Raw genomic sequence first — 14,986 nt, forward strand, 5'->3', positions numbered from 1 at the left:
GGTCAAAACACAAACATATAGACGTGACCCCTCAGAAACCTCTGCTGTTTATACTCAATTGGATCAGGTGTCAATATTCAAATTGGAATGGGGGAAAGGAGGGTTGCAAAACTATTGTTTTAATGGACTTATAAATGTTACATTTTATTGGAGTCAAGTATTATAAAAGCTGGATTATGTGTAAATTAGTGTAACTTTAAGTACCAAGTCACATTCAAGGCTTCAGGCTCCAAATGTAAGGCAGTTGAAGATTAATGGGTTCTTTCAGCACAGGGAAAATGACACAAAGTAGATCAAATCAGAAATAACAGGAGAGTGGCTTAATACCTATGCACTCACTTGTGGAATGTGATGGCTTTTGTTTAAATTATATGGAATTTTTAGTATGGAAAAGGTCTTGAGAAAAAAACATAAATGTTGAGAAATATTAAGATCCCAGAAGTAAATGGAAAAAAAAAGAAAATTTTGAGAAGTTTTGTGATTTCAGTTTCAAGGTTGGTGTTAAAAAAAATCTAATTTTTTAAAAATATTTGTTATTTAGTTCTTCTGTCAATGTAGTGTTATTAATATTAACAAAAAAAAAGAAAAGAAAACGAGAGAAAAAACTATTATGACTTCAAAAGGAAGTAAAATGAACCATAAATGGGTACAAATGAAGTTTTCACTTTAGGTTTTGATGCATGGCATAAAACTGGAATACTTTACAACCAACCAACAATTTCCAAAAGACTGAATTTTCATCTTTAGACTTTTAAGTGAGTTTCCCTAAAAAAGAGGGACAACTCCAGGCACATGAATTTGCATATCTTGTTTTTTAATTAAAAACAATTACACAATCAACCCAAAGCAGTTTTGTGGTTTCCTTTGTGTTTGTGTGTGTGTGTGTGTGTGTGTGTGTGTGTGTGTGTGTGTGTGTGTGTGTGTGTATGTGTGTGTGTGACATAGCAAATCAATTCAAAAGGATCAAGTGTAAACTTCCAACTATATAGTACACTATTCTGAAATTTCCTTAATCTGGGGGGCTGACATGAAAAATCATTTTTATATGAAATATTTATGCAATTATCCATATTCACAACTATATACATTCATGTCAGATTCAAAGAAATTGAAGCCATGAGCTCTGAAACAAAAAAAGACATTCATAAAAATAAAATAGATAGAAAGTGCTCCAAATTAACCTATATAATTTTCTTTTAAAAATATAGTTGAAGAGAGGACCTTTACAAAGATATGAAGATTAAATGAAGATTGCTTCATTTTTAACATAGGCACATCGTTTGTTAATATCTGAGGCTTTAAAGTGACAGGAAGTTCTCCTGGCAGACACATTTTGAAACCCACCCGAACAGAGGCTGAGCAGCAGCACTAAATGTAGCCAGCGCTCATGCTAGAACTCATGTAAACAAAACCAGTGAGGACTAAAGGATCTGCGTCTGTCGCTGGAGCCCAACACTTCAACCTTCTTTTAAATTATAACACCACCACCACCACCACCACCAACCACACCAACATTAGAGCCTCCTTCAGGAAGATAAATAGGAATTGCTTAGCGTTAGATGCTTCTATTTAAAACTATAATGATTCTTTGGCATGAATAACCATCTGTCTAAATTCCTCAATTTCACTAAAATGAAATCAAACTGAACTAAAAAAATCATCAGAGATCTGTATACCCCGGTCAAGAACAAAAAAATACAAAAAAACTGAAATGTTTGGCCAAAAAAAAAAAAAAATCATTCAGATAAACATTGGTTAGAACTAAGAACAGCCTTTACCTGACCTTCAAAACAGCAACAAATCTTTCTATTAGCCAATCAAACGCTTCATTCAAAATTCACCCAATAATGTTCCTGTAATATTAATAAATGGATATTTTAAAGCAACACAACTTCCATAACCGTATCCATTTCACCAGTTAAAATACTAGCACGTCTCAATCACTAGATCAATGAAGATTATGATTATCAAGTTCTGCACCTTAAGACCATCCCACTAAACCCACACTTCTGTGTCGATCAACCGATCAAACAGAATTTCTCCGACTGCCATAATATTACAGAACACACCAACTGATGTGTCACTAAAAGTAATGGACATATGGTTTAGTCCAGTTTTGCATGCAGCACAACAAAAAATGAGATTTCTGTACATAATGCTCTAGATTTCCTGGTGGTATGTGGCATTATGAGTGAGTTGAGAATCTGGGACGTGACAATGGACGACAAGCGCTGACATTCCTCTTACTAGGACGTGTTAGTGCTAACTGACCCCCAATCAGTTTCGCGATCACTTTGAGCTGCACTCGTAAGGCAAACGGCGCCTTCTGGACTCACATGGCACGTTAAACTCGTTTTTTTTTTTTTTTTTCATCTGACATTTGTCTAGAAGCATATGGTTTTCAAGTGTAACTGCTAGCTGCTAGAACTGAACAAACATCAGCTCAGGCTCCCCTGAGAGTGAACCGAGAGAAGGCCCCATGGTTTCGCATCGATATCGATAAATTAGTCGTATACATAGTCTCGGGCCACTTTGAAGGATGAGACTGCGCCGGCAACTTTTTATTTTTAGGCAACGTGTCCAGGGAGAGTGTGTGAGGCAGGGAAAGGTGACCTGCTTTCACTTTGATCGATTGTCTTGCCCACGGTGGCTTTTCCGAAAAAGAAAGTGAAGGAATGGGGGAAAAAAAACTTGTGCTTATGGGTGAGAAAACAAATTTGGCACAGCCCACTAAACTGTGTGTGTGTGTGGGGGGGGGGGTTGGGGAGAGCAATAGCGATTATTAAGAGACACAAGATTGCAGTGCCCCCCACTTTATGATTAAACAGCACAGGGGTGGGTTTTTCTGGAAGACGATATGTGGCCCACTCCTGCCGCAGCTGTCGAGCGCAGAAGGCCATTCCCATAGGCCTCTGGCAAGCTTCCCTTCTCTCATCTCGATCTCTCTTTCATCCCTCTTTCATGGGGACAGGTTGAGCAGCTTAGTGGATTTATTTGGGTAATTAATGGCCAGGCTGATGGCTGCGATGTTCTTCAGCGCCTGTGCAATAAAACAGATGAGAGAACGATATAAAGAAAAGTGAATGAGTACAGCAGGAGAGAAAAGAAGGGGGCAACAATGGCAGAAAAAAAGTCAGAGAGTGTTAGAGAGAGAGAAAAACCATTAAGCAAAACATTGTGGGTAATTTATCAAACCGTTTCACACACCTGTGGCCCTCAAAGCTCAGCAAAAACACCCCCACACAATTATCACACTTCAAATATGTCACCGTTCGACCCGTTTAAAAACTTTTTTGGCACAAAAATGCTATTTTGTTAATGACATCAAACCACTTGTTTGGCCATGATGAATATTACAAGCATGTTATTATTCGAGCTAAAAAGGTGCTCGGGATAAGATAAATACAGAGCATTAATCGCATCCCACACAACACAATGTGTTCCTTTAGCCACACCAAACACAATAATGGGGTTAATGACTAAATGCAATAGAGTTGCCCACAGCCCACACACAAACACACACGTATACGGATGATGGGAACTCGTACGCCTCGTGCGAGAATCGACACAGGTGTTTTTATCAATATCCTTTCTGATGTTCAGCTGTTTTAGCATAATATTTGATTAGAACATGTGATGAGGAGCGCAAATATTTATTTGACCATAGGCAATTTTGTTACTAATGCCGTTATCTATCTAGAGTAAGTGAACAGTCAAACACTTTTACTTTTAGAAAACTCAAGTCTAGAGAAGTATTTTCCCAAATCGCATGCATCAATTTGCAGTAAAACGAATGTTACTGCAAAAGAAGCAACGTGAACGAATCGAAGTAATAATAAATTACACTCATTAATTTTTCATCAAGTAGCCATACTGTACAATGGCTGTCAGTCATCAGGGATTGCTAATAAAACAAGCTTAATAACACACCATTAGACATTACAGGATCATTATAAGTCATCTGCACATAGTGGGACATTGGATGCAACCTTCACCGCTCCACTGTGCTGCGGTTTCCTGTCCTTCCTGTGAATTAGCAGCTTTATGGCACAAGTTAACGCACTAGGCCATGCCACAGTGAACCATCCATCACAACTGAAAACCTTTTGTGGCTGCTGGATTATATGTGTACTCATTTGTACATGGCTGCAATGGTTTATTTTCTTAATACTGTGTGTCATCTTTGACGGCATAACCCTTACTAGCTGTATCCTTCTCCTCCCTTATATCAAATTAGTCAATGGTATACACTGATTACAAATATTATTACATTATGTCAGTTAATCAAATTCCAGACAATGGCCCATCTCTGGTACTATTCATTTTTTACTGCCTTTTTAAAAAAAACAATGAATTGCACCGAGTTAAACAGACGGGTCATATTTATTTAGTGTTTAAGTAAACCTGTTGCTGTATTATTTACTTTATAGCATAACTTCTCAGACATGATCGTGGCTGTTTATAAAGCCTGGTCTGAACTGGGTTCAGTATTTTCAGTATTAACTTGCATTCTTACATTCCTAACAGCTTCGATTACTAAATGACGCTCTTATTAAAGATCCATTTATTTAATTTTTTTGTTAAATAGGAATTTCATTGTTTCGTTCCATTATACTTGAGCTTGTTTTGTATTGTAAACATATTGTAGCATGTACTTGCGTGTTGTTGTTTGCCCTTGATTTAAACACTGAAGGATACTTAATTGAAAAATAAAATAAAATATATAAGAACACTACAGGGACTGTGGCAGTCTTACCTGTGCAGTGCGCACTACTAGCTGTTCATTGGTAGTGAGAGCAAGAAGGTACTCCTGCAGAACGTCCTGCTCCTGATGGACAAATGAAAAGACACGTGACAGCTTTAGTATTCAACTACAACACGAATATGAAATATTTAGCCCCTTTAAAGGTCATCGATATAGAAAACAAGCTGCAATGCTTCATTTATTCTCTGGCACTTGCCAGGATAGGTCAGTTGAATTCAAGGCCAGTTAGACTACACTGTTATTATTCACCAGACTGGCTCCCGCTCCTGTAGCTCAACACGAGCTGTTAATCTGTTTGGAACAGCACCACGCCGTTCATGACATATCTCTGAATCAAACCAGACACCATCTAAATCAGCCCTGCTTTCTCATTTCCTGAGGCAGGAGTATTTGCACTGTTCCAGGTATTTTACATTGATCATGTTTAAGAGTCTAGAGTCTCAGAGTAAGTATTTCTGTGCTATGCAGAGACTGTTATACAATCCCTGGAGAACTTTTGAAGGAGTATGGTGGAACCTTCAAAATGTAAAACCCATTTAAACATGTTATGTGAAGCAGGCATAGCAAGTTATTATAGATATATTGGCTGTTTATTAGTACTTATAAAGCACATACTGTGCCTGATCATAATCTCTTATTCTGACAAAACCTTAACTTAATTCGGAGTTTATTGGAGGCAAAACTCATAGTTAATGGTTTGTTGTCGTATTGTGTTGCGTTACACCCTGAAATATCAGTGAACAAATGAACATTCATATCAAGGTAAACTTTCTATTGTGACGATATGTACAGTAAAGGCAGCACACAACAATCTGATGCACAGCTTGACAAGAATCAGCCATTCACTGCTGAAATATGTTCATGAACTCCTGATGGCACACTAGTGAATGCTAATGACAAATGGGAAATTGAACAAATACAGCACCAAAGATGTGCAACTGTTGTTAAACATTTAAAAGGAAGTTTGCACATAGATATCAAATTTTATTTCCTTATTTTACTCACACTGGTTGAAATGCACTACTAAAAAGAAAGAGGATGCAATATACAAAATTATGTGAATAAATTACATGATATGCTATAGACTACTATTTTGTTTTTTAAAGAAATAAACCATTTTAATCAGCAAGGACACATTAAATTTATCAAAAGTTTACAACAGTGGCACACACACACTATATATATATATATATATATATATACTGTATACAGTGTGTGGGTGATTAAGTAATAATAATCTTTTCCTACAAATGTCATTAAGCAGTGATGGAAGAGTGACATACTTGAATGACATTACATTTAAGTAAAGTTTTTTTTTTTTTTTTTAACACTTAAAATACATCCAACTCAGTTTTGAATACTTTAGCTGTAGGAATTATGACTGGAGTATCAACAATGCTGGTCGGTTTGCACTCCACTTCTACACCAAAACGAACACCATCTAGACGTCTCAAAACACTTCTTAACACAGCTTTCTGTAGACTGTGCAGAGGCTGCAGCTTTTGTCATGTCAGAACACTTTTGCAAACCACTTCCTCTGAGAAGGAGGGGCTTTTATCATCCTGCAGAAATGAGTATACTACACATACTACAAGCTTGACTTCTTATCTCTTTTTATTTTTTTCTTTCCGTCTCATTTCCGACTCAAATGCTGCAACAGCTGAGCAATGACATGCTGAGACTCTCTTGCAAATGCGTGCCAACAACCTCCCATTAGATCAGCGTTCTGACCCCACTGTGTAGCATTGCCTTGCTGCAAATAAACAATGGATCGCTCATGATCATCTGGCTGCTGAGAGGTCTGAAATCTTTATGGTCAGTTCTGAGAAGTGCAGTGGCTGTGGGAGAGATTAAAGCTCTTCACAATGAGGCCAAACAGAGCTGAGTATCTACTGGTGTCAACACTCACTCACTTCATCAGCCCTTGAGACTAATACTCACTTAAACATTTCCCATTCAAACACACACACTAACCACTTCATATTCATGTCCAACTTGGCTGTTAAAGGATTATGGATCAAGGATGAAAGAGTATTGTCATAAAAACTTTCCTTCCATTTACAGGCTCAAAGAAAGAAAGGCATTTACTCAGGCCTGATAGTCGAGGTTTAACATGACATGGCTATTTATAAAAGTATACACATCACATACTGTGTATGTTCATGATGTTTGTGTTTCTCTGAACACTGTATGTGACCATATCGGTCCTTGAAGAATATTTTGGCTTTCTTTGAACACAAGGAGATCTGTTAGTGCCCTCTAGTGCCTGGCTTCTAGAAACTAAAGCCACTCACAAGTATTTATACAAATATTAATATGTATTACATAATAAAATATCAAATTAAGTCAATATTCCCCAGAAAAGTTTGTTACTTTGTGGCTGTCAAACGTTACTCTGCTATTACACTTGAGAGAAACGGACTACACACATCCACTTGAAAATGACATTGGAACCAGTTGTTTAAAAGTCCGAGCATACAGATAAATCTGGAAGATACAGTTCAACTATGTGTGAGCTGAGGATCCTCCATCGGCAAACAGGACCAGCATTAGAAATCCTATTAAATTATCATTCTGAAGTCTTGCGGACTCCCATGCTACACCATGTAAACATAGTCCTTAAGGTTAATGTCAGGCCCGTGTGTTTTTAAGTGGGTGTATTATTTTGGAAGGTGAGTGTAGAATACAAACGCGTAAACTCTGGCATTCAGACACATACACACTCAACAGAGAGCAGTGCAGGTGGAAGTTCCTCTGACAGACTCTCACACAAACCCTGATGTGATTCAGACTGAATAACATTAAACAGGACAATAAAAACCTTAATACTCTCCCGTCCAGGTTTCCACATGTGAATCGTCATCATAATTACTCCAGCATTCAGTGTCACATGATTCTTCAGAAATCATTCTAATATGCTGATATGGTGCTCAAGGAACATTTCTTATTATTATCAATGTTGAAAACGGTTGTGCTGCTTAACATCTTTTTTTGGGGGCTTCTTTGATCAATAGAAAGTTCAAAACAACAGTATTCACTTAAAATAGAAATGTGTCGCTTTTGACCAATTTAATGTGTCCTTTCTGAATAAAAGTATTATCTTCAATCTTACTGACCACATATTTTTTGAGCAGTAGTGTAAAGAAATGAATTATTTACTCTACCTAATGATCTCGTGCTGTTATTCTTATGCTTTATGTTTTCTCACAAATGTTTTTAAAAGAGAGATGCTAAAGAACGGAGGAAGAGCCTGGTCACTCACCATGGCCTTGGCTTCAGCGATGAAGAAGAGCTCCGTGAGAGCGCGATGGAGAGGAAGGAGGACTGTGATGCTGGTGGGGTCCTGAATCAAACCGCTCTCCATAGTAGTGAAGAGCTGCCACAGCGGCCGCAGAAGTTTAAGGTCACAACCCCTGTGTTAACACACACAACAATCAAAATGTGAGGTCATTACACTCTGAATGATCTTGGCTTTATCATTACTCATATTTGAATTATATGGCCATCTGATTCGCCTGGTTAATGTTCCCCTTGTGGTGGACAGGTGGCCATTTGCATGGGCTATTCCTCAACCTAAGACCACAGGTCCGTGTCTCTACTTCTCTCATACACGCTCTGTCTGCTGCTGCTGCTGCTGATGATGATGATGATGATGCAACTGTGTCCAAACACCATGGAAATCATGCAAATCACCCTGACACGTGACCTTGTTGCCATGGGAACAATCAAGGCAGAAAGCCACCGTCAGATGCGTTATGCAAACGTTGTGTAAATCTGAACGCTCGCCAATACAAAAACACACAAATGAAGGAGCAGAAGTTAATACAAACCATTCAAGAAGTGGTTCTGGGGAAAAATTGATTCAGGTTTTCTCCAGAAACGACACAAAAGTTGCAGAGCGTAAGAAAGATCTGGAGGCTTGTTTAACTGGGCCAAGTTGCACCTGCCATCCACAGAGAACAGAACTGACCTGACAGACCAGCTTCTAGGAAGTTGCCGCCTCATCTCTATAGAATAGTGGGGCGGCTTTAAAGCATTGCAGGATGAATCGACTACCTTCTGCTGGGTTGAATAAATGCTGTCAAAGTGTTTCAGAAAGGTAGGAAGGGACACACCATTGAGACGGACACTGCAGAAGCCGTAGCAGCAGGTGAATGGCTTTCAGCCGCTGGCTTCCTGTTTGCCGACAGGCCACGCCCACCTGCCACTCCCAGATGTCAGTCAGCGGGAGGTGAGTCAACGCCTGCTCATCTGCTAGCATCTGCCTCAGGATCTCAAACCCTGTTCATAAAAGTGAATTTATTAGCCAACTTGCACGCTGAAAAAGAATGTAAAAGCACTAAGAATAATATACATTAAATTCACAAGTGTGGCTGGCTGGCTGGCTGCTTTCTTTCTCTTGTTTACCCTCTTAAGCCTCATCTGTGAAACAGCAAATGAGCTGGCAGGCCCCATAAATGATGAGGTGCTGAGAAACCCATTTGATATTCCATTACAGAATAATAACATCAGAAACAGAGCAGGAGGTGCATGTCTATTCATTCTTTGATTAAAGCTGGACGAGACACAGGAAAGGAGTTCAAAGCTACTCGTCACCCAGTACTGACAGACATGATCAATCCTACAGTTAAAAATATATATATCAGTCTATGTACTTATTCATGCTTATTTTGTCTATTTTTACATTAAGATCACCTGTGCTGTCATCCAAAATGCAACAGGGTTATCATTAAATGTGTTTATCCATCGAAGTCTATGCATATTTTTTCAAATGTGCACCTACGTTTTTTACATTTATGCGCATCTTTGCATTTCTATCCAGCGTTTTTTTATGCGTTAGGTGGATGGGAACATACTGTAGCTATTGTTAACTAAAATGATTAAAAAAATAAAAAATAATAATAAACATTCGTATAAACAGAAACTGAAATAAAATATAATAATATATAATAAATAAAACTTCCAAGGTAACATTTCTATAGTTCTAAACCTTTATAAAAACTCTACACACACACACACACATATATATATAAAATAATCAAAATGACAAAACTAAACAACAAAAGTACTCAAACAAAAAACTAAATCAAAATATTAGCAAAAAATATAATAATATATCGATGATATTAAAATAAGACTGGCGTGCACTAATAATTTAATATGCTGCTAAATGCCATCTTAGTGTTATTTTTGTACTATTTACATACTTTTATTGTATTATAGATATTCTGAAATCAATTATTTGTAAATTTTCGGTTTTCATTTAACATTTTGTGAAAGTTAAATTTGTTACGTACTCTTGTCAATTATACTGGATTTTTTTTGTTTTACTAATGCATTTTTGTTTTAGTTGAAGTACTTTCTAATTTTTGTTTAGTTTTTTTTTTTACTTATTTTATCTTGGCTTTATTACAATTACTGCAAATTCTTAGTTTTAGTAGTATTTAATAGTTTTAAGTTTTAACATTTCAGACTGTACAACATAATGTTGAGATTCCCAAATTCAGCATTTAGTTTTTAGCGTATTCTCATCATGATTTCACAGTCAGCGTTTATGACTTGTGGCTTTGCCTTAGCTCACTGAGTTAGGTATGATTGTCGGGTCGACAGGGCCACCGACTCCGCAAGAAGTTGAGTTTCTGTGGCTGTTAACGCTCACAGAGCCCCTCTGATTCTCAAACAGCTGTGTAAATGAAGCTAAGACTGAAAATCAGCTAGTGGGACACCAACATTACAACCAGAAAAGACTGTAGGAATGTGAGAATCATGTGAAATGATGGTATCACTGCGATGGTCTCTAAATGAGATGGACATTTCTGTTTCATGGCATGATTCTAGAGCACAACTAGAGGACATTAGCGATAGACATAAAAAGAGAAAGCGCTGCATACCAGTCTGGAAGCTGCCTCGACGGCCACCAGTCACAGTAAACTTGTAGCCCCATTCTGTGTTACTCATATCTGATATAAACCTGTAGTAGAGAGTGTCCCCTAGAGGAGAAAGAGGAAAAAACAACCCTTACAGAAAAAGTCCATAGTCATTTAATTTGGGAAGTGTTGGATTTAATAACAGGTTTTCCTCCAACATTTCCTGCAACTGGAGTCTAAACAAAGCAAACACCAGTCCTTTATGATTCATTTCTAAACAAATATTCAAACATGCCACTTTCTCAAATTCTCACCTGGAATCTCAAAGTCGGTCCATTTCCGGTGGGAACCACTGAACGTGTGCAGGTCCTGCAGCAAGTCACCGCTGCTGGCCATGAGGAGCTCATCACATCCTTCCTCTGTGTGACAGCGAGAGTCGAACTTCACAGACAGGAAGATGGCTCCAGGGATGTGCACCTTATCCTGAGACAACGCACATGATGACATGAAGTGGAGCAGGATAACTATGATCAATCGATTTGGTGTAATAGAAAATGCTATTCATACCTCAAAGTTAGTGTTGTTGTCGTAGGGGTGCTTGGATTCACGGACCTGCACAGCCATTCCTGGCTCCTCCATAAACTGACATGCTGTCAGCGACAGATTACCCAGCATGCTCTGGCTGCAGCCACTCAGAACCTTCTGCAAGATCTGAGATCAATCATGTGGATGAATTAGATGCATACCAACAATCTGATTTGGTTTAGTCGAATGACTTATTCAACTATTTATTATACAAAAAATTAAAATGCCACATTTGATGCATTTAAAATAAATGTTAAGTATAGTTTCATGGCAAGAATGAAATAATTCTGGCCTGTAAATGTTCCCAAAATCCTGCCTAGAGAATCCACACACTCCTTCCCCTTCTCACCTTCTCCCACATGGCTCTCTCCTCTAGTTGCATGAGCATGTCCAGTATGTAGGCCATGTGAGAAGCTCCGCTCAGCTCCAGGTCTTCCTCTCTGATGGGAGCGTCAGAGGGCCAGTCGGCCAGCAGCGTCGCCAACACGTGACGTGCGTACAGAATAGCAATGGCTTCATTCACTTTGAAAAGGTACTGTCGCACTGCTTTGTTACTGCGAGCATCCAGCTCTTTATGCAACAGAGCTGAGCTTTTGGTGCGCCGCTGTTTGGCATAACTCAGCTGGAAGTCGCTCTCGGTGTTGGTGATGAGTTTCTGTGTGACCACATTTGCTTCTTCGGTGGCTCGATCACACCGGGTGGGTTTAGACTGAGTGTCAAAGAAAATAGAGCGAATTAACGTTAACTTTGGATCACAAAATGGTTTAGGTTTATTTTTAAACCTAGTCTTACCACACAGGGCACAATGATGATATCAGTATCCACAGCCTTGGTACTTCTTTCCTCAGAACGAGGTCTTTTAGATGGTTGCCACTTCTGTGCCAGTGTACGAATAGTCTCGTCGGTTTTTATAGTGTCACCATCAAACCTGAGATATGATATGTGTTCAAAAAAAAAAAAAAAAAAAGAGGATTATTTGAGATAAAGATCAATTTGATTAAATTTTATACAGTTGAGAAATACACAAGATTTACTTGCAATTTTGTTCATAAGCTTACACAGAAAATGCAAGCTCTTTAGCACTTTGTAGATATTAAGAGCGATCAATTAAAATTTATGATGAATCTTAAATTTTCAAAAATATGAAATGTGTAGTGATAATTTTTTTATCATTATGAAACTCAATCACTATTAACGGTGTATAATGATATTACATTATTCGATTTTTATATACTAAATACTATTTTCTTAAAAAAAAAAAACTGAATGGACATTGAACTAAAAGTCATGTCTACATATGCATGTACATTCCTAGAAATACATTCTAAACCTTGACTATGTAAATTAAATGATAATTCAAAGTGTAACCCACCTCTTCTGCACCTCAAGGAAGAAAGAATCGGTTCTCTTCATCTGGAGCTCATACATGGCTCTCAAGATGTGCAGTGGGGCATTAAGAGCATCATGGGTAATCTAACAGCAAGACAAACATGAGAGCTCTAATAAATGTTTCTCCCTACATTCCAGTACTGTGAATTCTCTGCCACCCTTTCTTGCTCCAGTTCCAATTACAACACATTTCATCAATCGAATCATTCTAGATAAAAACGCTGCAAGAGAGCTGAAAAAGGCCCACGGCTGACAGCAGATACGAGTCTGAAGCCTGACCTGGAAACAGGTCTTTGTCTCTTCATCCAGTCCTTCCAGTGGATCCGGTCTGTTTGGATCGGCATCTTCAGCGCAGCAGCTGGAGTGATCCGAGTCATTCTCTTTCTCTCTCTCCTTCTCTCCATCGGTCTCGGTGTCTGTGTCCTCTGCCATGGAGTGGATCTCTCGCTTGGAGGAATAAAGCATGATGGAGAGGATCTCTAGGTCTCGCAAAAGCCACATCTTGCTGAAGCCTGTGCCCTTGCTGCACTTACGGACCAGAAGCTGCATCAGGCCAGAGCCCTGGATGGCCTCCTGGGCCTGATCCACCCCATGCTTCTGCAAGAAATAGAGGAAGATCAACACAGTCATGACTTGTTCAAGTTGAGCAATTTATGTAATGGCGCCAAAACATGTTTGGAAACTAGAGTCCTAATCAAACATCCAAACATTTCATTGCATCAGATCAAATATAAATAAATCGAATATATAACACAGAATATCAAAACTAAGCATTTATTTCAAAGCAAGATAGCACAACACACTTTTCAAGCAAGTGACATGGGCACAAGGGCAGGTGTGAGGTGAATACCTTGAGAGTGTTGTAAAGTCCTTTAAGAGCAAGAGAGAGCACCCAGGTGGCCTCCACAGCATCTTGGGCGCTGCTCTCCACCCCGACCTGCAGTAGGTGACTCACAATAGAGGTGAAGTTCTTCAGGAAGCGGCTCGGGAGGGCAGAGGTCGGGGACACGGCTTGCCCCTCATGAGACTCTGCATCATTCCTGCTGCTGCACTCATGTGCCTGGACTAACTGGTAGTCTTTCACTGAGAGAAAAGTTCGAAAATAGAGAAGCATTAATGCACTATTTGTTTTACTATTTCAGTGACGGCATGTTTTTCCTCAAAGCAGCCACTAAAACTGAGGCTAGGAAGTCCCAATTGAATGGCATCCTGTCTATTGAAATGTCCTCATCAGTTTAATTTCTGAAGGTAGTCGTGAGGGGCTATTCTTTATGACCATTAATCCAGCATATTTTGGGCGGTTGACTGAAAGAACTCAAATTTAAGAGCAAGTTCGATCAAAATTACTTACAATATTATTTTTTTTAGCATATGATTGTTTTACTTATATGAAAGAAGCATAGTGGTCAACAAATATTTGCTCTTTAAAGCTTTAGAAGCCTTTAAATTGACTTAAGTACCACCTTCATACAAAAACCATCTGTAAAACCAGAGCAGCAGGGTAAGTAAAGCTGACACACCCTTTGCAAATGAAGCTGGGTTGAAATGTCAATGACAGCCTGTGACTTTAGAAAGACTCATACAGCTCGGGGCTGCCAGCAGTGGTATTTTTACAGCTGAGAACATTTGAGAAATGAGTGTGAAGAAACCCGTTGACAGATCTTCTCGCACCTGTTCTCCTCTTACGAGTCTTGACGTCCACCACAGCAGCTCTGTTCTTCTCAGTGAAGTGCTTGAGGAGAATCACGTTGTGTTGTTCATTGGCGTTATCGATGAATACAGCCTGGGTCCCCATACACAGCACCTAATGTACAGACACACAGCTCTTTTCAATGTCACAATGCCTCATGCCTTAATACAAGCTTATATTAAGCGTGTTAGAGCATGCAAGTGTGACATCTTGGTCCATACCTCGGGGAATCCCACGAGCACCAGCAAAGTGAAGAGGTTGGTTCTCTTGAGTTGCTGCGGTAGCTGCTGGATGCAGTGATCAGTGAACGCTGCCGCAACACCACACCACTGAGAAGAAATGTTCAGGTTTCGCAAGATGTCTGCCACAGAGCACGCCCAATCCAGACCGATCCGACTGTTGTGATGAAAACACAGGTGAAGGACAGACAAGAGTTTCGTGGAAAAACTGAAAATGTATTCATTTAAAAAAATATTAAAATCTGTAGAGGTAAAGTTCAGCTAAATGTTCGACTGTCCCTCCCGCATTTCAGTACCAACATTTGAGGTCACGTGATTTACAAAAAAATAAATAAAAATAAAGATTCATTCTAATATGATGATGATTTGGTGCCCCAGAAACATCGCCAGTGTTGAAAACAGCTGTGGTACTTAATATTTTCTGGGGAAGCCATGATTCATTATTTACATT

General features: G+C 38.9%; 1 protein-coding gene across 5 annotated transcripts in view; it reads right to left on the minus strand.

The window, feature by feature from the left end:
- Positions 1 to 734: 734 nt before the first annotated feature.
- The window catches only part of LOC127958502 (zinc finger ZZ-type and EF-hand domain-containing protein 1), a 35,258-nt gene continuing 21,006 nt past the window's right edge, over positions 735 to 14,986 (minus strand). For all 5 annotated transcript variants that reach the window (XM_052557382.1, XM_052557385.1, XM_052557383.1 and 2 more), the window contains exons 41-54: positions 14,518 to 14,692; positions 14,278 to 14,410; positions 13,457 to 13,689; positions 12,886 to 13,203; positions 12,590 to 12,690; positions 12,010 to 12,145; positions 11,567 to 11,926; positions 11,200 to 11,343; positions 10,947 to 11,115; positions 10,657 to 10,755; positions 8,881 to 9,046; positions 8,028 to 8,178; positions 4,757 to 4,828; positions 735 to 3,040 (exon numbers count right to left, since the gene is read on the minus strand). In XM_052557382.1, the coding sequence (XP_052413342.1) occupies positions 2,960 to 3,040; positions 4,757 to 4,828; positions 8,028 to 8,178; positions 8,881 to 9,046; positions 10,657 to 10,755; positions 10,947 to 11,115; positions 11,200 to 11,343; positions 11,567 to 11,926; positions 12,010 to 12,145; positions 12,590 to 12,690; positions 12,886 to 13,203; positions 13,457 to 13,689; positions 14,278 to 14,410; positions 14,518 to 14,692 (2,338 nt within the window). In that variant the 3' untranslated portion in view covers positions 735 to 2,959. The remainder of the gene's footprint in view (positions 3,041 to 4,756; positions 4,829 to 8,027; positions 8,179 to 8,880; positions 9,047 to 10,656; positions 10,756 to 10,946; positions 11,116 to 11,199; positions 11,344 to 11,566; positions 11,927 to 12,009; positions 12,146 to 12,589; positions 12,691 to 12,885; positions 13,204 to 13,456; positions 13,690 to 14,277; positions 14,411 to 14,517; positions 14,693 to 14,986) is intronic.

The sequence above is a fragment of the Carassius gibelio genome, chromosome B5 (assembly GCF_023724105.1).
Source record: "Carassius gibelio isolate Cgi1373 ecotype wild population from Czech Republic chromosome B5, carGib1.2-hapl.c, whole genome shotgun sequence".
Taxonomy (NCBI): Eukaryota; Metazoa; Chordata; class Actinopteri; order Cypriniformes; family Cyprinidae; genus Carassius; species Carassius gibelio.